This window comes from Pararge aegeria, chromosome 24, assembly GCF_905163445.1.
Source record: "Pararge aegeria chromosome 24, ilParAegt1.1, whole genome shotgun sequence".
In the NCBI taxonomy this organism is placed as follows: Eukaryota; Metazoa; Arthropoda; class Insecta; order Lepidoptera; family Nymphalidae; genus Pararge; species Pararge aegeria.
In genome coordinates this window covers 7,624,896-7,650,769 of record NC_053203.1, presented here as the reverse complement: position 1 = coordinate 7,650,769, position 25,874 = coordinate 7,624,896, and the positions used below count along the sequence as shown (strand labels likewise).

At 37.9% G+C, this 25,874-nt stretch overlaps 1 protein-coding gene across 6 annotated transcripts in view; it reads left to right on the top strand.

Moving 5' to 3' along the window:
• The window catches only part of LOC120634676 (IQ motif and SEC7 domain-containing protein 1), a 221,369-nt gene that overhangs the window by 89,008 nt on the left and 106,487 nt on the right, over positions 1 to 25,874 (top strand). For all 6 annotated transcript variants that reach the window (XM_039905436.1, XM_039905432.1, XM_039905435.1 and 3 more), the window contains exon 2: positions 7,150 to 7,469. In XM_039905436.1, coding sequence (XP_039761370.1) covers positions 7,321 to 7,469 — 149 coding nt within the window. In that variant the 5' untranslated portion in view covers positions 7,150 to 7,320. The remainder of the gene's footprint in view (positions 1 to 7,149; positions 7,470 to 25,874) is intronic.

Sequence of the window (25,874 nt, the reverse complement as noted above, 5' to 3'; positions counted from 1 at the left end):
AAATAATACATATAAAATTATCAAACGATACAATAGAACCACCACCACATAAAAATAAAAAATATAAATACATAGATCTCTAGGTATTTGGTATAGCTCCAGTTGCGATTGTTTAACACAGCTTGCTTCACTATATGTCCGATTAAAAAGTAATTACTAAGATAGAGCAGGCTCTCAGGAGTTTGCCTCAGCATAATTATTAGTATCAATTCCCTAACAAGCTTTACCACATATTTTACCATAATTTGTGGTACAATAACAAGCTGTACTTATACATATTTTATGAGATCGGGAGTCGCTTCGAGTATCGAAATACTCGTATAGCCACAAAATCCACCCTGATGTTCTAAATTCGTATTTTAGTCTAGTATAATTTTACATCACTTTATAGCTTAACTAGCTGTTGCCCGCGACTTCGTCCGCTTTTGTTTTGGTTTTCGAAAGACATGTGCCTCATAAATGTGGCAGGCAGCACTTTGTGTTATTTATAGCTAGGCCTGCTGTAAAATCGTCAAACACTTTCGTACTCTCTACCGAGAGAACTGAGCTTAATTTTGAGATAAAAAGCTAGCTATATCCTGTATTACTTCTAATACCTTCAGGAATATGTGTACAAAGTTTCGTGATGATCGGTTTAGTAGTTTATGCGTGAAAGCGTAACAAACAAACTTACATTCACATTTATAATATTAGTAGGGATAGGGATTTTGTCTGCATATCAACTCAAGCATTCTAAGCGGAACAATTATTATTGTGAAAAAAATATATCTAGTAGGTACTAATTAGTATAAAGTGATGTAAAATTTGTTCGATATAATTAAGACACGTTTGTTGAACACTGCTAGAATTTCCACATTTGTAGCCATACAGTGGATTTAACGAAATTAAAAAAAAAACAAATTATAGTCATTAGGGATGTCGCAAGGATTCTACCGATATCTATCTTAGGTTTAGGCATTTAAAAATATGGTGGAATATATCAATGGAGAAGCGGTGATAGCTCCGTGGGTAGGAGCTCGACTTCACTTTCGAGGGGCTGAGTTCGAATCCCAGCACGCACCTCCTACTTTTCTAAGATATGTGCGTTTTAAGTAATTAAAATATCACTTTCTTCAACGGTGAAGGAAAACTTTTTAGGGAAACTTCCATGCCTGACATCTACTCTACAATTATTCTCAAAGGTGTGTCGTGTCCACCAATCCGCACTAGGCCAGCGTGGTGGACTACGGCCTTAACCCCTCCTCAGTGTGGGAGGCAACCCGAGTGGACCGGTAACGGGTTGATATGATGATGTTGAAATAAACTCAAATACTATATAAATATATGATGCACGAAAACATTTCGATGACGGCCGACGCAGTGGGCAGCGACCCTGCTTTCTGAGTCCAAGGTCGTGGGTTCGATTCCCACAACTGAAAAATATTTCTGTGATGAACATGAATGTTTTTCAGTGTCTTGGTGTTTATCTGTATATTATAAGTATTTATGTGTATTATATTCATAAAAAAATATTCATCAGCTATCTTAGTACCCATAACACAAGCTACGCTTACTTTGGAGCTAGATGGCGTTGTGTGTATTGTCGTACTATATTTATATTTATTTATTACACTCCTTTTGTGGGCATTCATGTGACAAGGTTTTTTTAATTCTGACGTTACAATTTATCTCGTAAAAGAAAAAACTCAAGCCAGCCCCGATCATTTACTGGCGCGCTAACAGTATGTCCGTCATCTGGCTAACACAGAGCTATAGCTCGTTCTCCTTTTGTACGAGTATATTATCGTCTGTACTGCTAATTCTATTAACTATTCTGTGCTTCAGAGCTAGAGACAATAATAATCTATGCCTGGAGGGAACCAGTTACCTGCGACAGCGGACTAACAGGGAAATAGCTTTGTTACATAAATCAGGCTTTCCAGTTGCCACAAACGGTCACTATTTAGGTCAAGAATAACAATCCGACCCAATAGAGACACAATAACACAATAGAGGTATTTCAATAGGTACTCACTTGCAGTAGGGCTGTCACCTAAGACAGTGGCGTGCACTTCATATATGTACTAAAGCACTGCCTACCCGATTTTTTTTTGTATAACTCATAAAGTCGAAGTACTTTTCCATTTTATTCCATCTTCCTTATTTATGCATACCCTGGTCCAAGACGCTGTGCACGCCACCGACCTAAGATATATTATAGTAGATTTTTTTTTTAAGTAAACCTTGCTGCCTATGCCCTTTTGAATAATGGTTAAAAGTACATCCTGACTACTAGTGTCCTACTTCAGCACACGGGTAGCACGGGCAGGAGACATTTTCCCCATGGGGAAAGGACGAAATTTTAATCTCCCATAGTTTTATCCAGTCTTAGCATAGGGTAGAAATAATAGTATTAGTAAAACAAGGATAAACTTCACCTTTTCGCATTCGCCGTGTTTTAAAGGTGGTCAACTAAATTGTATCCCTAAACGGATACACATGCATACATATCTTCTTTTTCGAAAGACGTATTTATACCAAAACCTAATCACTAACTCTTTATCTTTGTCTTAGAAAGGGTATAATAAAAGCGCAAGTTATAAAATGTACAAAGAATTATTTCCCATATACTTTTTTTTATTGCGTTCCCAGAATACGGTTTCTAAATTACGCGTTTTCTAGATAAGTTTTATTTTTATCGGGTGTTTTTCGCATACTCAGTTATTTTATCAACTTTATGGGTGAAATGTGAAAGTAAAATAAAACTAGTAATAATCTGTACCTTTTATGCTTATGTTTTAAGCGGAAAGATTTTTTTGTTTGTTTGTAATAGATACACTCTGAAACGACATATATTTAATTAAGGAATATATTTAATTAAGAAGTAATTTACTTAATATTTTTTTTATTAGTAAAAATAGATTTCAGACGGAATAATGGCAATGGCAAACCAGAAGAAAAAAATAACCAAGTTGCTTTACCTGCGTGCGTTTCCTAAATGATCCGTCATACGTTACTATTTACTACTTAGAAATATTTCTTTAGTAGATTTGCCCTGCTTGCTGAGCCCAAGGCCGTGGGTTCGATTCCCACAACTGGAAAATGTTTCTGTGATGAACATGAATGTTTTTCAGTGTCTGGGTATTTATATGTATATTGAAAGTATTTATGTATATAATTCATAAAAATATTCATCAGTGATCTTAATACCCATAACACAAGCGACCCTTACTTTGGGACTAGATGGCGGTGTGAGTATTGTCTTAGTATATTTATTTTTCGCACAATCGCGCTATTGCGGGAAGGGAGTTTATGACTATGAGTAAGTTATACGCGCGTCTCTTAAGCTTAGGTAAAACATTTCATTACAACCCTTAAATAACGCAGGTGAAACCGCGGGGAACAGTTAGAAAAGTATAATTTCATTCCATATACTTTAAAGGTATTATAAAGTAACGACCGAAAGTAGTTTAATTCCACGAGTTTTAAAGCATTTTCACTCGGTTATATTGCATTTTTTCGCATACAAACTTTATGGTTCTGTTTGAAAGTTTATCATCAATAAACTTCACTATCGTACTCTCTCATAAGAAAGGGTGACGACGGTGCCATACAGCTTAGAACCCACCAAGCTTCTCTAATGAGAATAGACGGGCTTTAATCATTATTATCACATCTTCCGTGTGGTGACGGCTGATGGGAATGCAGCTATCACCACTTTTCCTGGTGTCACTTCCCGCAGGTGTCGTATGAAGCGACTAAACCCTGTTTTCGGCTTAAAATGCTCAAAAGTACAGAGACAGACAACGCTATTTTCTAACTCGGGGCTTGAACTAAGAATATCAAGACAGAAAAAAGTCCATTACCAGAAATAGATCCCACGACCTCGAGAACTACGAAAACAAATTTGTCTATTACTTATATTTATCGAAATTTTATCAAAAATTTAAACTCAAACAGAAAATAACTGGCAGCAAGAATTGACACTATTGTAAATTATTCGTTTCTTTACACAAATAAATTGCGAGTAGAGCTGTGTAGCTCATAGAATTCATTCTAATTCAATAAATAGTTAATATAATTAATGTTTAAGTAATTTTTTCTGGTAGGAGGCTTCGGCCGTGGCTAGTTACATCCCCTTAAAGCCGTACCTCCAAACGATTTAGCGATCTGGTATGAGGACGCGAAGAAACCGACTATAGAGGTTTAATATTTATTCACGTTGTTGTAATGGGTCTGACGGTAGGTGGCGACACAAGTTACCTTAGTGCAGTGTTTAAGCACTCCTTTGTGCACAAATCAATAGTATTACTATGTCTAGTCCATAATGAGATTCCTGCTGTACACATTATTTCTATACGAAATAAATAGATCATTATTATTTTTGCGGCTGCTACCAGTGCCGAGAGGCGTAAATATGAAAACCTGGATTGCAGCTTCATTTTTGTGCCTTTTGGAGTAGAGACTTTGGGACCGTGAGGTCCGGAGGCAAGAGCTCTTTTCAAAGAATTATCGAAAAGGGTTATCGACTCTACCGGTGATCCTAGAGCGGGCAGTTACCTTGGTCAACGAATTAGTTTGGTCATCTAAAGGGGCAATGCTGCCAGCATCTTAGGAACTGTGCCTCGCTGCGGTGGTTTCGAAGACGTTTTAGATTTTATTTAGTTTTAAATAGTTTATTTTAGTTTATATTTATAAAACAATTATTTTAAAGAATAAATAAATATTATTCAATTATTATATAACTCTACACTCCAGTTAGCCCGCTGCCGTCTTAAACTGCATCATCATTTACCATCAAAAGTTGCAGTTAAGACATTATATTACAAAGTATTGGTTGCGAACCCTATATGAGCGTGGGATGTTCCTACTATTTCCAGAAAACAACTAATAAAGGGAGAAGCTCCTGTTATTTATGCCCCCCCATATTAACATAGCTGTCGAGTCGACTCCATACTGGACTAGTTTATGAACAAAATATTCTGAATTCTGATACCGACTGCGCGATTCTCTTTTATCCTCACTTGCAGTGGTTCCCAAACAATCAGCACAAGCTTAAATAATATACTAGGACTTTTGATCTTAATGTAAATCTGTTATGTAAATTTTATGTCTGGAAACAGGTGTCTTTTGACAATAACAAAAAAAATTAAATTTATAATAATAGCTATGGTTCTAATAATAGATATAACAAAATTATTATTATTAAAAGAACATTATTAAATGCTCTTTGAGAAACGAGGAAAAGCGTGGTAAACAAAGCATGTTACCTCCGAGCTAGTGGAAATATACTGATAATATTATAAAAATATTTTTTTTTCCATAGCTTCTAAAATAAAATGTGTTGTAACGATTTTAAAAGTGGAACTAACAGTAATGTATACACAATATGCTACATATTTTCTTTAAGAAATTTTTCACTGCACTGCATTTAGCTTAGTAAGCCTAACAATCATTGGTCCGCCATCTTTAAAAATCCGCCATATTGTATTTCGAATGTCATTAAATCTTTATCCAAACCAACCGTGTCAGCAAAATCTTAACTTATTTGGTCGGGGGTAGTGATAATTCTTTGGAGTAGTTGAGCTTTTTGCGACAAAGCTAGTCCGGGGAGGTACAACAGCTTGTTTTTGCCACCAAGCCCCACCGGTCTTAAAGGCTTGCTTGCCGGTGTAAATACAGGCACTATGAGGCTTAACCGAATCTAAAGCCAAAGTAGCTGCTAAAAACTTGGTATCCTTAATAAAGTTAGGCGGTACTTCACGCCAGGTCAACGACTCGCACTATACCAGGCTCAAGTGCGAACAAGCATGGAGTACTGTAGTCACCTGTGGGGTGGCTCTGCCAAGTACCAGCTTGAAGCTTTGGATTCGGTAGATCGTCGCGCCAGGAAAATTATAGGCGACAATTCGTTAACACAGTCGAAACTACACCTCCGTCTCAGGTTGATGGACACAGGGTCGTAATTATTAGGACGTGTTCCTTGCATGCGAAGTGTTATTTATTTATTTTCATTTTATTTATTAAGGCCCAAACAGTTTATTTAATACTTAGAATTAATACAAAGAAAATAACACATACACCAATTAAGAAGCCGCTAATAAATGAATACATAAAGATTGACAGCACACGTAAAACTTAATTATAAAACTTTTAAATATGTGTTTGATACAAACACATATTGTAATAAGGGAACATAATTACCCTTATTAACATTATCAAAGTGGATATATAAAAACATTTAAATTAATAAATATTCTACGACAATACACACATCGCCATCTAGCCCCAAAGTAAGCGTATTTACTTGTGTTATGGGTACTATGATGACTGATGAATATTTTTATGAATAATATACATAAATACACATGTACAGATGAACACCCAGACACTAAAAAGCATTCATCATTCACTGAATCTCAGAAAGCAGGGTCGGTGCCCACTGCGCCAGTCTGCCGTCAAATACCTTTAAGTGTTGCTCCGTTTATAGACGATGGTTTTCCACTTACCATCAGGCCACACACAGTCACACATTTTTCACTACCTTTTATGTAGAGGCGGAATTTGTGTGGTTACTTAGATCTTAGCTTGGAACTAAGGTTTTTTTTTTAATAGAAATAATTGACGGAGGAAAAGTGTGTGCGTGTAGTGTAACCTTTACGCGCGATTGAAGTAAAACTTTCATCATTATTTATTGATGAAAGAGTAAAATGTTCCTGGGACTCCGCCAGTTCATTTAATATTCACTTTTTCCTCATGTCAATATAACCTTGTCATTGAATATTATAGAATGTCGCAATCGATTTCAAAAATCTTTTCATTTTCAAATTTTTTTTTAAACTGTTTAATTTTAATTCACTTTGCAATTCAATTCACAATTGATCCGTTTGAAAATATTGGAAATAAATAATCCTAATTGATTATGATATTAGCCACTAGCTGACGTATACTTATGACCAATCGAAATTATTATTTTTATATAGCGAAAATGACACAGACGTCTGACCTAAGCGTTAATTAAGTCAGAAAAAATCTAAATTACTCTATAGTCGCGCCTAAAGAAGTTTTACTTCAAAAGCTAGTTAAAAATGTGTAGCTAGTGCAGTTAAAACTGAAAGTAACATAAAACTTTGAGAACCGCATCTCTAATGGAATGATTTATTGTTTCAGATGCCTGAAATGTAGCCGGCACGCGCTCGAGTCTGAATTGTCCGCACAGTGAAGTGAAAAAGTGTCGATAAAAAAAAATTGTTTTATCGAAATTAAAATGCGCGAACGCCATTGGCTGTTCAGCGTTTGAGTGATGTGCCGTGTCGATAGTGGGTACCGTTAGCCGTGGCAATGGCGTCGATGGATTTGACGAACGAGGTGGTTCGGCTTCGGGCTGAGCTGGAGAAGGTTTCCACTGAGAGGGACATGCTCCTCTGCGAGGTATCCAACTTGAGGCGCGAGCTGGAACTTAGTGAACTGAAGCATCTTCAGGACGACAGGTTGGTATTTCCTATTTATTAGATCGATTTGGACTTAATTTTTTATACTATCATTTTCATTTAAAAAATATGTTTAGCCTATTAACTTTCTGCGACCTTAAGTTAAAGCTTTTGATGACCCCTTTGACACAGTGGTGAGCGCTGTGATCTTATAAAAGGTCTCTGGTCTGGTCTAGTGGGAGGCTCTAGGCTGTGGTCTTTTACTTCTACCGACAAAGACGTGCTGCCAAGTGATTTAGCGTTCCAGTACGATGTTGCGTATGTATGGTTTTAACTGCCGTACCCCTAATAATTTAGCCCGCTACCATCTTAGACTGCATAATCACTTTTACATTGCTGTCAAAGGCTTAACTTGTAGTTGAATACAATAAATGAAACAGCAGGGTACAACTTACCAGACTGTTCTTAAATAGGTACCTAAATGATAAAGAATGTCGCCGATTTCAGAGTCATTGAACCTTAACGTTAGTTTTATTTAGCTCCCAAAGTAAACAAGACAATTTTTCTCAGCGCCAACGAACCTTGCGATGTTTGTCCCGACAAAACTAATTAAGACCTCAGCGAGCGAAGTGCCAAGTTTACTAAAAGTCACGATAACTTCACACCCAGTCATGTATGGATGGCAGATACGGTGTACATACAAAAACTATCCGGACAAACAAAGGGTGCCTTCATCTCGCGTTCTTTGTAAGGCTCGACAGTCGTAGGGACCTCTTACACCATGCTTGTTGTATGGCGCAAGTGATGATAGTTTTCATACATTGCCTTGAGTCCTTTTGCATAAGTTTAGAAATGGTAAACAAATTATCACCGTAGATACTTATAGAACTCGTCCAGTTCTACCGATATGCTTATATCTGCGTTCCGGTCTGGAGGGCGTGGTGATCGACGTAAAAGGCACATGTGGCTTAATACTTATTTGTCGTGTTTGTGTGTTCTGTTCATAGGCGACGGTTTTTCCATATACCATCAGCTGGGCCATAAATTATTACTATTAACCTACTGTAAATTTAAATACTACATAATCTCTGCATGCCTGAGAGTTAATAATGCTCACAAAGGTGTGTGGAGTCCACGAATCCGCACTGGGCCAGCATGGTGGACTACGGCCTTAACGCCTTCTAGTTGTGAAATGAGACCCGTGCACTGTAGTGGCCCGGTAATTGGTTGATATGATGATGATGAAAACTACTGAGTGTTTTTTTTTAATGAATTATTAATTAATTGCGTGTGCATATTAGCTATTAAACCAGTAGGTAATGATGAAGACACTTCCTTACTATGTTTTTTGATAATTATTGTTTCTTGAGTTTGCACTTTTAACTCATTAATTTAAGGTGACATTCTTAAAGAAACTACGGTGATTTAAAGAGGGGTATTAGTAAAGTTTGTATGGCATTTCTGACATTTGGGATGTGTGTTAGAAATTTAGCTTTTTTTTTATTCCGCTACTAGTTAGCTTTTGACAACAATCTCGTCTGGTGGTAAGTAATGCTGCAATCAATGAAGGCAGAGGGCTAACCTGTTATAGGTACGGCAGTGAGCTGTAATCGGTTTCTACGCGAGATCGTACGGAAACTTTCAATCGGTTTTATTTGTCAGCAGGGTGGTAACCAACCACGGCTAAAGCCTTCCACCAGACCAAGACATCGTGCCATACATTGTACATATGAAAGTTATAATAAATATAATGTTACAGTAAATTTATAAAGTGGGTAAATAAATAAACTTTTGATAACTATAAATTCATATTTGCCAGATATTTATGACATTGAGTTGGTGGGTATTTTGATATAAATACGACTGCATTATCGATGCACCGCAGCCTACATGGACTCGAACGATGCAAAGATACCTCCCGGTGTTTTAGTCGTTTATCAATAAAGCGGCGCTTAAGCTTATACCTTGTGACTCAGCCGACGCGTCCCTATTACCATTGTTCATCATGATTCTTCCGACGCTGACGTCACAAGTCTCCCTCTCAAGCCTGTCACATGATGAGCGCTGAGTGACAATGAGTACGTTAGTTTCGGCGCCAAAATAAAACATTTGGTTTTTGGAAAGCTTTTGGAAAACTTGAGTTGCCTCGTTAGTATTGCGGTTGGGGTTCGCTTCAAGTAGTAAGACCGTGAATAGTCCAGCTATACAATATTTTTACGATTATTCTTTGTTACCTATGGCGATCCAACTCGGGCAGCGTTCAGGGAACTTCGTGACATTTTCTCGGCCTAAATCCCCCAGTGCCTGAAGACCAAAGTCTTCGAAAAGTGCGGGGGCCAGTTATCACTTACGAATCTGAGACGTGGACGCTAACTATGGGCCTCATAAGAAGGCTCAGAGTCACTCAGCGGGCGATGGAAAGAGCCACGTTAGGAGTATCTCTACGTGAACAAATCAGAAATGAGGAGATCCATAGAAGAACTAGAGTTACCGACATAGCTTAACGAGTCGCGAAGCTGAAGTGGCAATGGCACATAGTTCGGAGAACCGATGGACGTTGGGGTTCCAAGGTGTTAGAATGGCAACCCCGCGCCGGTAAGCGCAGCGTTGGTCGACCGCCAACCAGGTGGACAGACGACATCAAGCGAGTCGCGGGGAGCCGCTGGATACAAGCCCTATGTCCAGCAGTGGGCGTCAGTCGGTTGATTTAATGATGATGGCGAATAGTCAAATTATTCGTGGTATTGAATAGAAATCATTCGCGTTTGGTGACAGCAAATCGGGATGCAATTGTCACCACCCATTCTCTTCCCGGGGATCGTACGAGGCGACTGAGGAGATATAACGGAGAACGTCCTATGCGCTACTTCTAGCAACTACTGCGATCACCAACCCGTCTGCTATAGCCTTTAGTCCAGCAGCAGGGCTAGCACAGACAGGAGACAAAAATTATATCCCCCGATTAAATCCCCCAAACAAGGGATATAATTGACGTGTCCACCTACTAAAGCACGGGAACATGGAATAGGACAACATCCTTTATAATTCTTCTTCTCCTGGTTATTTGTGTGAGCGTATAAAGCTACGTTTTCCGCCTACGAAATCCTTGCGGTCTTGCGTGTCAAAAAATCCTCTTGATGTCCCTTCATATAATACTATTTTCTTCCAGAAATCTTTCTCCGTCCACGCTACACACCTTTGGAACTTACTACCAGAACATTTTAGACACTGCCGATCGGTGAACTCTTTTAAACGGGGAGATAATTGTCTTCTGCCCATGCTAGCGCTGTAGCTGTTATATACATATGTATATTGTTGATAGAAAAAGAGACGATAGAAATCCGCCTTCTTTAAAACTACAAACAGACTGACTTGACGTTTCATAAGTGCTTATAGAGTACGCATACTCGGTATATCGTCGTAATCATCACCGGCCTATTACCGGTTCACTATTGGTTACGGGTCTCCCCTTAGAATGAGAAGGCTTTAGGAGGTAGTCTACCTCGCTGGGCAAATGCGGATTGGTAGGCTAACGCAGTTCTCCATAATTATGAAAATTAAGCTTTATTTGTTTTTATAGTCCGCGAAATGCAGGAGAATCTGTATGGTGTATCAATTTTACGCACGTTTCGTTCCTATACCGGAGCATCCTCAGGAGATGTTGACTTTACAATGAATAATTGTTAAGTTAACATTGCCCAAGATCTGTTTGGTGTGGAGTATAAGGATTGAAGAAATTATAAATTACACCATACAGATTCTCCTGCTTTTCGCGGACTAAAGCAAATTAAGCTTAATTTTTTAATATATCATGGATTTCCGCAAAGCTACGCCTGCTTCTATCCAATGTTCTCCGTAATGTTATCAACTATCAGGCATGGCGTTAAAGCATGTGATATATAAATTTTTAAAACGCTCATAACTCTGAAAAGTCAGTGGCGCTTGCCGGGGCTCGTACTCCGTCTCTACTAAAGCAAAGCCGAAGCCTTAATCACTAGGCTATCACCGATAACTTGGTATTATATCAGAATTCGAAATATACCTTTCCTTTTTATTGTGTGGTTGAAACAAAAGAAACAAACCATTTAGAACAGATTATTGTAAGTCCGGTTCACTTGTAGTTGAAGCCCTGTTTATTGCAGCCTTGTAGTTTCCACTGATCTATTTTAGTCGAGTGACATTTATTAAATTGAATCCATGTTATGCCAAGTGCACACTGCTTGTTGCGTATTTCTGGAATCTAGATAATAGCTATGATTAAGTAGGTATTATATCTAAAATCTTAGGATGTTTTCCACAACTTTCAAAGCTAATTATATTTAGCTTCGAAAAAGTTAGAGGTACGTGCCGGAATCGAACTCGGTACCGAAAGTTCGAAAGCCTTACATCTAGGCTATTAACACAACATTGCTATAATGTAGTCAATAAATTGCTCTATTTAAACTTACGTATTAGGTACGTTAAGCGGTAAAAGTCTTATAGGCTTCGACTTCGGCGTCCTTTCGAAACTCCCTTTCGAGCCTCCAACCTCTAATATTTCGGAGTTATGTGCGTTTTTTAAGTTTAAGCATCATCACTTTGCTTTATCAGTAAAGGAAAACGTTGTGAGGAAACCTGCATGGCTGAGAGTTCCCTATAATGTTTTTTGTGTACTGTATACTCCTTACTGTTTCTTTTCCTGTATGTTATACGTGCAATAAAGTGTTTTTTCTTCTTCTTCAAAGTTGTGTGTGTATTCTCAAAGTCTACCATTCCGCACTTGGCCACCGTGTTTGACTGCGGCCAAAACCCATACTGAGATCCGTGTTGGTCCGGTTACGAGTTGATAATAATGACGATAATGATCAGGTACGCATAAACAATTAAAACAAAAAATCCTTTGTCTTAATTTAATAACTCTGATAAGATTATAGTTTGCTATATCTTAATACCGACCTACTGTTGAATGTACACATAACCTTTAAAATGTTCGCGTTCAAAGGAATATTATCTTCTTAATAATCGTCGAGAACGGGCCCCTTCAATCTCTGGTTACGAAATGGGTACCTACTTTTTATCGGAACGTTACCTTCTTACGCGTACATCAAAGTGTATTGTTCCTTTTGCCATCTTTTGAATATTTCATTGAATTTAATCTCGGAATTATTTATTACCAGCGGTGGTTCGCGGCGTCGCCCGCTGCACAATTTCTGATTTATAATTTGTTTCGTTCAAACTTTCTATCCCATACCTCTTTTTTTTACTCCATTACAAGTTAGCCCTTGACTGCAAACTCATCTGGTGATAAGTGATGATGCAGTCTAAGATGGTAGCGGGTTAATCTGTTAGGGAGTACGGTATAGAAAAGTCCTATTATAGTATAAAGGACTACGTAAACGATAAAAAAGCTTGGGTGTAAATTATTGCTCTAACCAGGTTGCTCTTCTAATAATTTAAAATGACATTGTGAGATGGTGATAACAAAAAAAAAAAAAAAACACCCGGCTAAGTTTGTTGTGGGCTTCTTCTTGGACCGGGACGCGTTTGGAACCCTCGTAGCTTTAGTTTTAAGTTTACGAATGTTGTTATCGCCATCATCTCACTACCGTGTAATTCTTATGTACGCATCAAAAGTGCCACCTATGGGCCTACTTGAATAAAGATATTTTTGACTTTGACTTTGACTTTGGTAGTCATGCCCGGTGCGATGTCGAGTAGAAACCAATAAGTGGTCTTAAACAAAATCGCACTAAATCGCTTAGCAGCACTCTTTTGTCACTCTCTTAGGGTGTTAACTAGACACGGCCTAAGCCCTCCAACAGGCCAGACCAGAGAAAATTCATAAATTAAATTCTCAAATTGTCCCTACCGTGAATAGAACATCCTACTTAAATTCATAGCGCTCACCGTTGCGTTCAAAATAACGCATACATGTTATTAGTTTAGTTGCCGTTTTTAGTGTATCACGAAACCTCTTTAGGATAGATTTAAGTAAAATCCTTTCAGATGCATTCGTCCTTAAAGATTCTCCTTTTGTAGTTTCCGAAAAATACACATTTTGAAATCATAGCTCTAATATAACCATACTGCTAAAATAAGTGTCACGATACACTTATTAAACAATAAGGTTTATAACTTAAGTAATAATCAGTCTCATGCACACACATTTACACACACACGCAAGGACACATAACATACTCGCACACGCAGTGTATGTTTAATTTGCCTGTCAAAAATCTATATATAAATATAAATGTTATGTTGTTTTGTGTACACTTCAAAAACTCAAAAAGTTCTGCACCGATCGAGCTGAAATTTTAGCATGATATAATATCCGCATCAAGGATTGTTTTTATCTATTTTTTGCATCAGTCACATATCCGAGAGTCTTTATATCTACGCAGACAGTGGAAAAACAAAAAATATTGTATATCCACAAATATTGCAAAATTAAACTTATGTGTAATGTATTCTTTGTTTTGTTTTTCATTTCTCAACTATTCCATAAAAATGTGCCACAGCGAAGCGTGGCATGGTACAACTAGTAAATAAATAAATGTATTTTTTTACTATGACCGTTTAATAATATTTGTAAACTCTTACCTACTTGTATTTCTCTACTGAGTAATTGAAATCCTTAAACATCACACTAATCAGTACGCAACGCACGAATTGTAGCGCACTCCAAGGTCCTAACAGATGGGCAAAATGGACTTCCGGGGATCTTAAACGAGCTCAGTCCCTACTCGGAATAATATATTCAGTCCGGGTACAGTCCTGAGGGCATGAAATTACCTATCACTTACTTGAAGAGGTAGTAAGTACCTACCCTTAGAAAAAACGTTACCTTTTTACACGGCTAAATCTTTTATATATATAAGAGGCAAAAGTGACTGATTGACTGACTGACTGATCTATCAACGCACAGCTCTAACCACTTGACGGATCGGGCTGCAATTTTGCACACAGATAGTTATTTCAAAAATTCCATCCCTGAGAGGGTTAAGTGGGGGATGAAAGTTTGTATAAAATCCTTCATTTATCTATTTATTTTAGAAGTTACATCAATGAAACTTTGATTTTGGGTTTTCGATTAAAAATAAAGAAATATGTTCTTCAAAAATTTTAAAGATTCCAACTTCTAAGGCAACAAAATAGGGGATGAAAATTTATATGAAAGTTTCTAATTTTTTAAGTAATTTCCGTTCATATTTTTCTATTAGCAGCAAGACTTTTTTTAACCCTTTGCAGCTAAAATTTATCAAATCAAAAATTGAACTTAACGTGAGCGAAGCCGCGGGCAAAAGCTAGTTAAATATAATTCCGCTAATTCCAAATGTCCATAAGATCATATTCCATGTACCTAATATCACAAAAAAGCAAATTTCAAGAATATATATAATTCGAAATGTTTTTGGATCATTATTTTTGTTAACGATATCCGAATACAGAAGGTTCTAAGCCTCAGATAGCTATATAAAAGAGGGCGTGCTTCGCGTCTGGGTCTGAGTAAGCCTGCTGCTCTGTGAGCGAAGCGAAGTAACAGTGCAACAAGTGATCAAATGTGAAACTTAGTGACCTCGACTGCCAATCTGGACTACGATTGACCTCCGATTGGAAGGGTGCTCTGAAGCTTGGACTGAAGACTTGCTCGAAGTCTTACAAGACTCAACAGGTGTTCTCATTCTTCGAACCCTAGCTTGAAGCCACATAACTAAGAACCTTCATATTCCGTGTACACGACTTATATAGAAGCATCAAAAACCACTCAACTTTAGTAGTGTTTCTGGAACAGGTGGTTAGTCACTTTGTTCATTTAGAAGTTGACAGTAATTATTTTACCTCTAATGTTCTAAACGTGTAAAAGAAAATGAGGAGAATGGTAAAAGTTCGTGAGCTAGCAACATTTCTCAGGTGTACAGTGAGACGTGCTCGGGACATCGCCTCTGTGTTTGGACGCAATGCACTGAATGCAATAATGTCTGCATGGTCTTAATCCTGTGCTTCAATCCTAGAACTCTAATAAAAAAAATAAAGACAATAAGCAATTGGTGTTTGGAAAACCTTGATAAGCTAAGTTGAAAAGGATTTTGATCGACTCTTGATGTGTTACTGAACTGAACCTAACTAAACTTATGAAACACGAATCACCAAAACGAAATACATGTAACTTCATAAGTTTATAACGTTTCCGTTCAGAATTCAAACCGCGGTCCCTTGCATCCATTTTATAGTCATATGTTCCGCTTTATATGCAAAACGGACGCGCTGTCGCCACATGCATTTGAATAAAAATGGCGGCAACGAACGGTTCATTACCGGCGCTGAATCTCCTCCGCAAACCTAAATTTAATTTTGGAGTTTGAGACGCATATGCTACTGGAGAGAGATTCTTCAAATTAATCTTCTAGTAAGTTTTTAAGGCGGGCGTACGACTGCTACTATTACTGTTATAGAAAACTTTTTTTAATCGAATAATTATTATAATATACGAAATAGTACGAAAGTCTGATATTTTTTGCATGCATTAATCTAAGGCTCTGAGGGATCAGAGGTTAGAAAACTATCGCCTATAAATAGAGCAACAATTCGCAGGGCATCCAAGGAATACAAAGCACCGTCCTGTATCCATTAACCTGAGGCGTAGGTGTGACGTCACGTGCCTGTTTAAACATGCATTAAAAAATTTGGATGGCGGTAGTACTTACCCAAACGAGCTGTCACAAAAAACTCAACTACAAAAATACGGTCCGGTTCAAAAACGGGTGTCTTGATGTCTTCAAGGAACTCCGATGCATCACATTACACACATATGCAACCTCCGCACAGCTTTTTGCCAGTGAATACGAGGTCCCCGATTTCTGACGCGACCCGGATCCACATCAAAGAACTCGGTGGCGTACGGATAATATATAGTTTCCTTGACCGATTTCGGCCGCGGTGGTCAAACTCCGAGATGTTTCCAACTACGCGGAAGATATTTTATAAGTGTAGGCGCTAACATCGATGCCGATTACCGGAAGGAGATCAGGCGCAGGACCAACATTTTCACGTGCTCTCCGAAGCCCGGGGATGAATCACCACAAATTTAATTTCGACCCTCCAATGATCTGACCTGGGAATTTAACCTCTGAGTCTCAGATCTGCAGTTGAACATGATAGATACTATAAGACCAACGAGCGAGGCGTACTGACACCATCAAGTTTGTCGCAGCTATACCCTGGTCTTAAGGATAGGTTTTATTTGAACATTTGAACGTTTTGCATTGTAGAAGCGGTGATAGCCTAATTGTTAGAGCTTTGGCATGCCTTTAGGGGGCCGAGTTCGATTCTCGATAAGCATCTCTTACTTTCGGGAGACGTTAATTATATCCCTTGTCAAAGGATATGATCGGGGGCTATAATTTTTATCTCCCGCCCGTGAGATATGATCCGTGGCCAGTAATGGGTTGGGGTAAAGATGACCAGCGTGGTGAACTACGGCCTAATCCCTTCTCGTACTGAAAGGAGGCCCGCAGCCAATAGTGTAACGGTAATTGGTGAATGTGATGATGATGCGGTCGTGCCCAAAGGTCATAACTCTCGAGTGCAGAAATCACAAACCTCTTCCATTCCTCAGCCACATTTCACTTTCTAAATCGCGCGGCGTTTTACTCTAGCTCGTCGCCGTTCACGACGGATAAGTTATTTGCATGGTAAAAGTGTCGTTAGCTATAACACAGCGAGAAGAAATTTTTAGTCATTACAAAACAGTTACCGCACTGCCATTGTGTATGTGTGATAGTTTATTATTATCATTACACGAGTCGTGACTGCCTTTTTTGAGCAGTGAAATTTTGTCTAGGTTCCAGTGAGTTTTCCGGTAAGTTTTTACACAGTCGATGTTTCATTATCGTCATTACAATCGTTACCGAGCCTGTACAGGACGTGGATTCCCTTTCAAAATAAGAAGGGTTTAGAGCGTTGTCCACTAGGCTGACTAGTGCGGATTGTTATAAAAATAAAGCTTAATATGCTATATCTACTCCGCGAAAAGCAGGAGAATTTGTATTGTGTAATTCACAATTTCTTCAGTCCTTATACTCCACACCAAAGAGATCTTCGGCAATGTACCTTCTACGCACGTTTCGCTCCGAAACCGGAGCATTCTTTAGGAGATGTTGACTTTAGGTACAATAAATGATTGTTACTTATCATGGATTTCCCCAAAAACGTTTTATGCTTTTATTAAACTTTTTATATTAGACCGTTCCTGGTATCGAACCCGGAATTCCTGAAGGAGGCCAAAGCTGCCGAAGTATCGATCTTTGGAGTTCACAGATGACTGCAATTATTTGTGGTAAGCGATGCAGTCTAAGATGGTAGCGGGCTAACCTGTTAGGGGTATGGCCATTATGTTAAACCCATACCCCGTATACGTGAATTCCAATAGGCTACAGATAAAAACAATTTTCTTCCGATATTTTCCTTCACCTGCTTCTTAATTTCTAAAACGCACATAACTCTGAAAAGATAGAAACACGTGCCTCATCATGCTCGTTTCCCTCCATAGTGCGGCTGAATGCCTAAGAACTAGGCTATTAACGCTTCAATCGATATTTGCTAAATATTACATTATTTATTTATACTCTTTATTTGTACGCCACTCAGAAAAACGAGAAAAAAACAAACACATTGAGAATGAAGCAGGATACAAAAGGCGGCCTTATCGCTAAGTAGCGATCTCTACCAGGCAACTAAATTAGGAACAGGATTAGGAAAACTAAAAAGAAAAACGAATGGTGGGGTACACTATTTAATACATACATACAAATATCTACATAAATAAATAAATAAATAAATAAAATAAAAAAGCCATTTATTCTACTACCAATAAATATAGAAATACATATTACATTCATTACACAAACATAATTAAATTTATACATATTTTAACAAATTACATATTTAATTCCATTACACTTATTTAATAGCTAGTCTCCAATTCTTATTTGTTTTGATGTGTTGTGGTAGAAGTCGCCTCTCTGGCGTAGGCCTCCCCCAGCTCTCTCCATTACCTTCTTTCCTTAGCGTTTCTCATCCACAAAGGTCCACATACTCGAGTAAAAACGTCCGCCCAGCGTTTCCTTGGTCTTCCTCTTTTCCTTTTCTTATTCCGTGGCAGCCACTCTGTCAATATTTTCGTCCATGAAATGGTATTTGCTCTGCAAACATGTACATACTAGTACATAAACCAGACTACACAAATACAACAAATATCTACATACTAATACATAAACCAGACTACACAAATACAACAATACTATTGATAAATATAAAAAATAAATATACTAATACATATTTTAACATACCATAAATACTTAAATATAAGTTTGAGTAGATAAATAAATAATAATAGTCGTCTTTACATTGTTAGCCTATAACAGTCTACTGCTCTCCCAACGAGAGGATTTGTCCAAAATCGCCACGCTGGGCAGACGGGTTGGTGCTCGTTATATTCCCTTAGTCGCCTCGTACGACATCCGTGAGAAGAAGAGTGATGGAATAGACAACTGTATCCGATCTGCCGTCGCCACGCAGCAGACAAAATATAAATTCTCGAAAATGTCCTCCACCAGGAATCGTAGCACTAATGAATCAAAACTCAGTAACTCCCACAATAAGGTATCTCCAAACACCGCTTTGCAAAAAAAAATAAAAAAAATTAAAATGTTAGATGTCAGCAAACTAAATTTAAAACACACTGCTAACACCATGTAACAAGGTAAAACACCACCAGAGGCGTGGGGTAATCGAAACGACACTCCCCCGGGATCGGTGGAGGGCTTTCAAGGAAACATTAACCTAATTTGGACTAAACACTGCGACCGCCATCTTGTTTTGCCTCCGAGCCTATTTTAATTTTAGCCTTACTTTTCAGTTTTCGTGAGCGAGAGTAATCTTTTTTTTTTTGTTATGAATTGCGGGAAAACCTGCAAACGGGTCACCTGTATTCCGTTAGCAAGACATTATTTTCGCATTCAGGACTCTAGTATCAAAACAGTATGACGTCAGAGCAACATTTACTTGGCATTCAAGGATGTTTGGAAAAAAAAAGAACACTGTTTTAGCATATCAATTGAATGTTCAAAACACGTTCAAAAGGTCTTTTTAGGATAACGCACCTGCTTAAAAATTTACCGATATATTTTGTATGGTATATTATGTGCGCTAAGTGAATCAAATTCCAGATCCAGATTGCCGGATCTAGATGTTTATATAAACATTTCAGCTTTTTATGCAATCTAAATCACATGTTTTAAATTTTCATTTAGTGGTACTTGAACTAAAATTTCTAGTATTCAGAACATGTGAGAGAATTAACATAACTTGTACTCCCGACACCGATAATAAACGAGAGGACACCATAAATAAACACAGGTTGTGTATGAGAGCACACCAGCGACATATCGCTCGACAAAATGTTGCTAAGACAATATCGAAGACAGAGTCAAATATCTATTTATTTAAAAAGGGCAATAGATGGTACTTTTGAAGGTACATGGTAGTGAGATAAACATATTCATACACACACATGAATCGACTCGACACATTACAAGTTACCTAAAATAATAACTGTAGTGTAAGTTCATTAAGTATTACATTTAAGCCCACGGACGTTTCTAATACGGTGTCAATATTAATAATATAATTAATAGGAAAAGTTATGTTTTCTTAAATTATCTGATATATTACTAGTGTTGTAAATAGTAAATAGAGTTGATATAACCAAGATGTGCGGCATTATAATTGACATTTAAAAGCGAAATGGACATCAAAACATTGATAAATGATATATCTTCGGAGTCTCTTATCACTCTTTTTTTGTTCAAAAAAGAACTGAGGGGGGTTGTTTTACAGTTTCGTCGAGCTGACAGTCACGGTCAATCAGCTGTCGTGGTTAGTCCCCTATTATCACGTCCAATGGAAATTCGTAGCAAGGGAACAAGGCAAAATGTTCACAAACAAATTGTCTTTACTGTGGTCTGCCCCTTACGTAACAGTGGCCGTGGGTTGCATTACGTCACTGCGACCTTGCCTTTACCACTTTCCGTTTCATCAAACAGCCTAGCCCGTTAATCGGCGATATTGCTCCGAGTTTGCTAACTCGTGCCATTATGTTCTTACTCTTTTTTTTTTTAATAATCTTCGATACTTTCGTTTTTTATAGACTGGTATCGATTAACATTCGAAAGTTATGGTATATGGTCCATTAGAATCGTAGTAAAGTTTAGAACCTTTATAAATAAACTTGGAATAAAGTCGGAATAGTTATTCATCATTTTATCCATTGGTTTAATATGTTACTAGTTCACAGGTTTTACAAGGCTACCGGTTTTATCACGTGGTGCTCACTTCGATGGTCCGGTCCTTGTGACGCCCGATCTTTATTTCCGCAACTGGAAAATGTTTGTATGATGCACATGCATGTTTTTGGCTGGATGTTGATCTGTATGTATATAATTCATAAAGAGATTCATCAGCCATCTTAGTACCATTAACACAAGCTACGCTTACTTCGGAGCTCAATTGCGATGTGTGTATTGTCGTAGTATATTTATTTATTTAAGCAAGTAATGTCTTCATTGCGACAAACGCACATAACTCAGAAAAGTTAGAGGTTCGGGAGATTCGAACTGGGCTTCTCGAAAGTAAAACCAAAGTCCTAACCACAGGCTATCACCGCTTTTAATATCTGTTTTAGTTCATTCTTTATCTTTTACTACCTAGTTGTATTTCCGCATTTCTATCATACCAACAAATCGTTAATCAATGATACCAACTTACGTAGGACTAGATCAATCGATCAACTAATCGTTAATCATATTATCCTAATCTGCTAAGTCATGTGCGATTGCATACCTTAGCGGTATGGAGGCTAAGGTCAGGTTGAGGCGTCCATCCATATATTTCGTAATCATGACCATAATATGTTGACAGATGATGTCAAATAGTCAAGTGGTAACTCGAGTGCTTAGGATTCCGTACAATATGCATAATCATTATCCGCTAACGTCCCGCTGGGCACAGCCTCTGATAGGAGAGACAGTTTTAGAACGTAAACCCACCACGCTGCTCTAATGCTGGTTTGTGGGCTCTAACGACTATTACAAAAAGTAAGTGATCCCGGCAGCTTAACGTGCTCTCCCAGGCACACAGGGGTAGATACCGCCAATTTCTTAACTCCGGTCTGGTACTGGAAGTTCTTCATATAATTACACAATACCTTGTTATTTTTGGCCCGACCCGGGATTACAATCCAGGACCTCGTCATACTTACTTGAACCTTCTTACCACTAGACCAACGGCAGTGGCGTGCATTGAGTTATTTACCAGGGTATGCATACAGCAGGCAGATTGCATCAAATGGCAAAAATCCTCTTCCTATACGAGTTATATATATATATATCAATATGAGGGTAGGCAGTGCTTTTGTGCATGTATGAAGTGCACGCCACGGACCAACGTGGCTACTTCTTCTACTTCAGACCTTCTATTATTGAACCTTAATTCTTAGCACATCTAATCTTAGGCCATTAGTTACTTGTGATTGTGTAATGGATGCTCAACGAAATATTTTTCGCGTAAAGGTTAATGTTTTAACGAAGCCTCGGTTCTGCCTACGTAGATATTTGAAATGGTCTTTTGAGACTTTGAATCTTGTCGGCTTCTTAACAGTAGAGTATGTTTTCCGAGCCGGTGGTAGTCACTACAAACAGACAACATTGACTTTTAAAAAGTGTTTGCAAAATAAATAAATAAAAATACCTGTATAAATTGCGAGCAAGTACCTATTATCTGTTTTTCTCGTTTCGTAATAAAGATGAATCATGTTATAGTAACATCAATAACACAGTAAGTAAAATCTCTTTTTTACCTTTTTTGATAAATTTAGTGCTGATTGTGACAGATTGCGGTCCCTTATGTGTTTAGGGACCCGGCGAACCAGCAATCGATGCCCCATTAATGTACATCGGTTTTAAGATAGACGTATTTTTTCTCGCGACGAAATTGGCGGAGCTTAGTTGTGAGAAATTTACAAGCCGTATTCATATTTGTTTGATCAAAAATACATTTGCGGTGACAGACTAGTTAGTGGTTAGGATTTGGGCTTAACTTTCTTGGGGCCGAGTTCGAATCCCAGCACGCACCTCCAACTTTTCTAAGCTATGAGCGTTCCAATAAATTAAAATACCACTTGGTTCAACGGTGAAGGAAAAGATCGTGAGTAAACCTGCATGCCTGAGAATTCTACATAATGTTCTAAAAGGTGTGTGGAGTCCACCTATCCGCACTGGGCCAGCGTGGTGGCCTTAACCACTTCTCATTGTGGGAGGAGACCCGTGTTCTATAGTGGGCCAGTAATGGGTTGATTACACAGATTTAAAATATAGCCAAGAGATAGGTTATAGTCTGGAATAGCACATAGGCTTCTTTTTGTCTCGAAAAAATATACTGTCCTTCTGGGATAGATTTATTTTGGTTTTTCGACAGAGATATAAATGTCTCTTCTGGCATTGTGGTAGCTTAAATTTCACACTGATTGCTGCACCGTTGTCACACTGATTACAAACAAATAGTTGTAATTTTCCTCTACTATGTATTGTGAATAAGCTGTCGATGTTCCTTTAATAAATAAATAAAATAAACATATAAATGAATAAAGCATCGAAAAATAATAAATTACAAATAATCAAAATATCAACGCGAACGAAATCTCGGGCAATAACTAGTAATTGATATATTTGATAACTTGATGACAATATGTCATAGATGTAGCAAAATCACTATTACTCGTATATGAGAGAAATGCGATTCCCTACTCAAACTACACCCTCGTTAGTAATAGGTCGTTTTCTTCCCTGGGTGAACAACATTCTATTTGTTTGCTGTCTCAATATTATAACCCTTACACGGCTAAAGCCGCAGGCACACCCTTGTTACGTAAATAATAAATAATGTTTGTGGGGAATATAATTTAACCTTGTCGTACCTGGTTCCAGTAGCGACATATTCCGCCCACAGTTGCGTGGGCTGTATTCTGTTTTCTGAGGTCGGAGAAACAACCTCCCGGGGAATGCTTTTGATGAGTGAAGGCTCTCTGAAATAAGTACCTCCTTATATTTATCAAAGATATTCCAACGGGAATAACTCACAGACATGCCAACTTTTGTCGGCAGCCGACTTTTTACTTACACGGTTGTTTTATTCGATAGAAAGTACGTTGCGGAATTACAGGCTAAACAATAAACATTAAGCTTTATTAACATACATTAAGCGGGAGCTAGGTGGTAAATCTGCACAGTGCAATTTATAATTTCTTCAATATAACACCACACCAATTAGATCTCCGAAAATCACCATTCTATACACCTTTCGCTCCCTCACCGTAACATACTCAGGATCTTGACTTTACTATGAGTAATAGCCAAGAACTTATCTGCATAGGATTGGTGGATTCTAGCAAATTATTATACCTTATGTGCAATGTGCATTGGATATATAGTCACCCAAACTAAGCGATGATCATCAAATCCTTATTATTGGGGCTTATAGAACCTTATACAGTCAACCTCAACCAAAATAGAGCGGATAGTAGATAGGCGTATACCACAGGGATTAGCAACACTTCTCGTTTTTTATTATTAAAACAAACCCGTTCAAACAGCAGCGACACCGGTACATTAAAGTTAAAAAACTCAGAGAGCGGTTATTTTGACAATGCCATTACTGAAGATAAATATTTTATGCAGCGAGACTATATTACGATGAGAATAACTGAAATTAAAATTTTAAGTACACGTTAGTAATTTCGTTGGATGGGAGAAGAAGTAAAAGAACTAAGGATACACCGTGTGGTGACAGGAGATCAGAATACAGTTCCACCACCACCTCTTCTCTTCCCGCGGGTGTCGTACGAGGTGACTTAGGAAACGGAGAACGGGCAGCAGCGTCCTCTGTGCTACAACTTCCATCTACTGCGAGCATGGTGATTATGGGAAGACCGTCCCTTTGGGAGAGGCCTTTAGTCCAACAGTGGATTGTTATATGGTTATGTGCTGTAGATGATGATATACTGTATACACGCAGCAGACGCGTCAGATCCAGCTGTGTTATGTTACAACGATTGTAGTTACAATTTATAACCAAGGTAACTTACATAGATTATAATGCTGCAGAACCATTGATGTATCCAGCAGATTTAGGATTCTGGTAACTGTTGGTTAAGTATCTGTAGCCGACTTATACAACGACATTTATATGAGTTAGTTGGTTGACTTGTTGGCACATCTGTTAAATGCTTTAATGAAGTATTAAAGTGTTGGTGAAAATTTTGAATGAATTATTAATATAATAATTATCGCTCTCAAAGAAATTATAGCATTGGGTGAGCTTATTTCCTGTTATTTCTTATACTCATAGATTAAAGAAATGAATTAAAGAAGATCTATCATTTCCATTCTTGTATTTTAAAAGCCTTTTTTTGAAATACTTATTACGGTTGAATAATAAAATAATCCTACCCTAAATATAAGACATGGATAGTCTATAGTATGGTACGGATAACATATCTTTTATGATACTCGAACTGAGGAATTCCGAAATACACCATACTTGTGTGCAATATACTAGGCTACATAAAATAAGTAATGCATTTAAAGGAAGTTGAAAACAATTTTACAATAAACTACCAGTTGATATCCTGGAGATGTCTCTAAAATTTTCAAAGTTTGTATTAAACTTAAGCTTACGATAAAAATGCTTGCTATAACCAGGTTGCTTCGTGAATAGTTCTAATTGACAATGTGAGATGGTGATAACAATAAAAAAACAACCGGCTAGTTTGTCGTGGTCTTCTTAGACCAGGGCGCATTTGGAACCCTCGTAGCTTTAGTTTTAAGTTGACGAATTTAGTTATCGCTATAAAATCACTTCCATGTTATATTTTACATGTAATGTACAGATCAAAAGTGCCATGTATGTGCCTATTTGAATAAAGAAATATTTGACTTTGACTTTGACTTTTAAGTAGCTCTTGTGGGCTAGTCCGGGGAAGTATGTACTAGCACTATCCTTATTTCTTCCGCCAACCAGCATTGCTGTGTTCCGGCTTGAAGGGCATGGTTGCCGGTGTCATTACAGGGTTTACACCTACTTCTCGTGTTTGCCCTTCGAAGTATTGCTCTCTCTACAAGCAAAGGTAGTTTGACGGCCGAGTGGCGCAGTGGGCAGCGACCCTGCTTTCTGAGTCCAAGGCCGTGGGTTCGATTCCCACAACTGGAAAATGTTTGTGTGATGAGCATGAATGTTTTTCAGTGCCTGGGTGTTTATCTGTATACTATAAGTATATATGTGTATCATATTCATAAAAAATATTCATCAGCTATCTTAGTACCCATAACACAAGCTACGCTTACTTTGGGGCTAGATGGCGATGTGTGTATT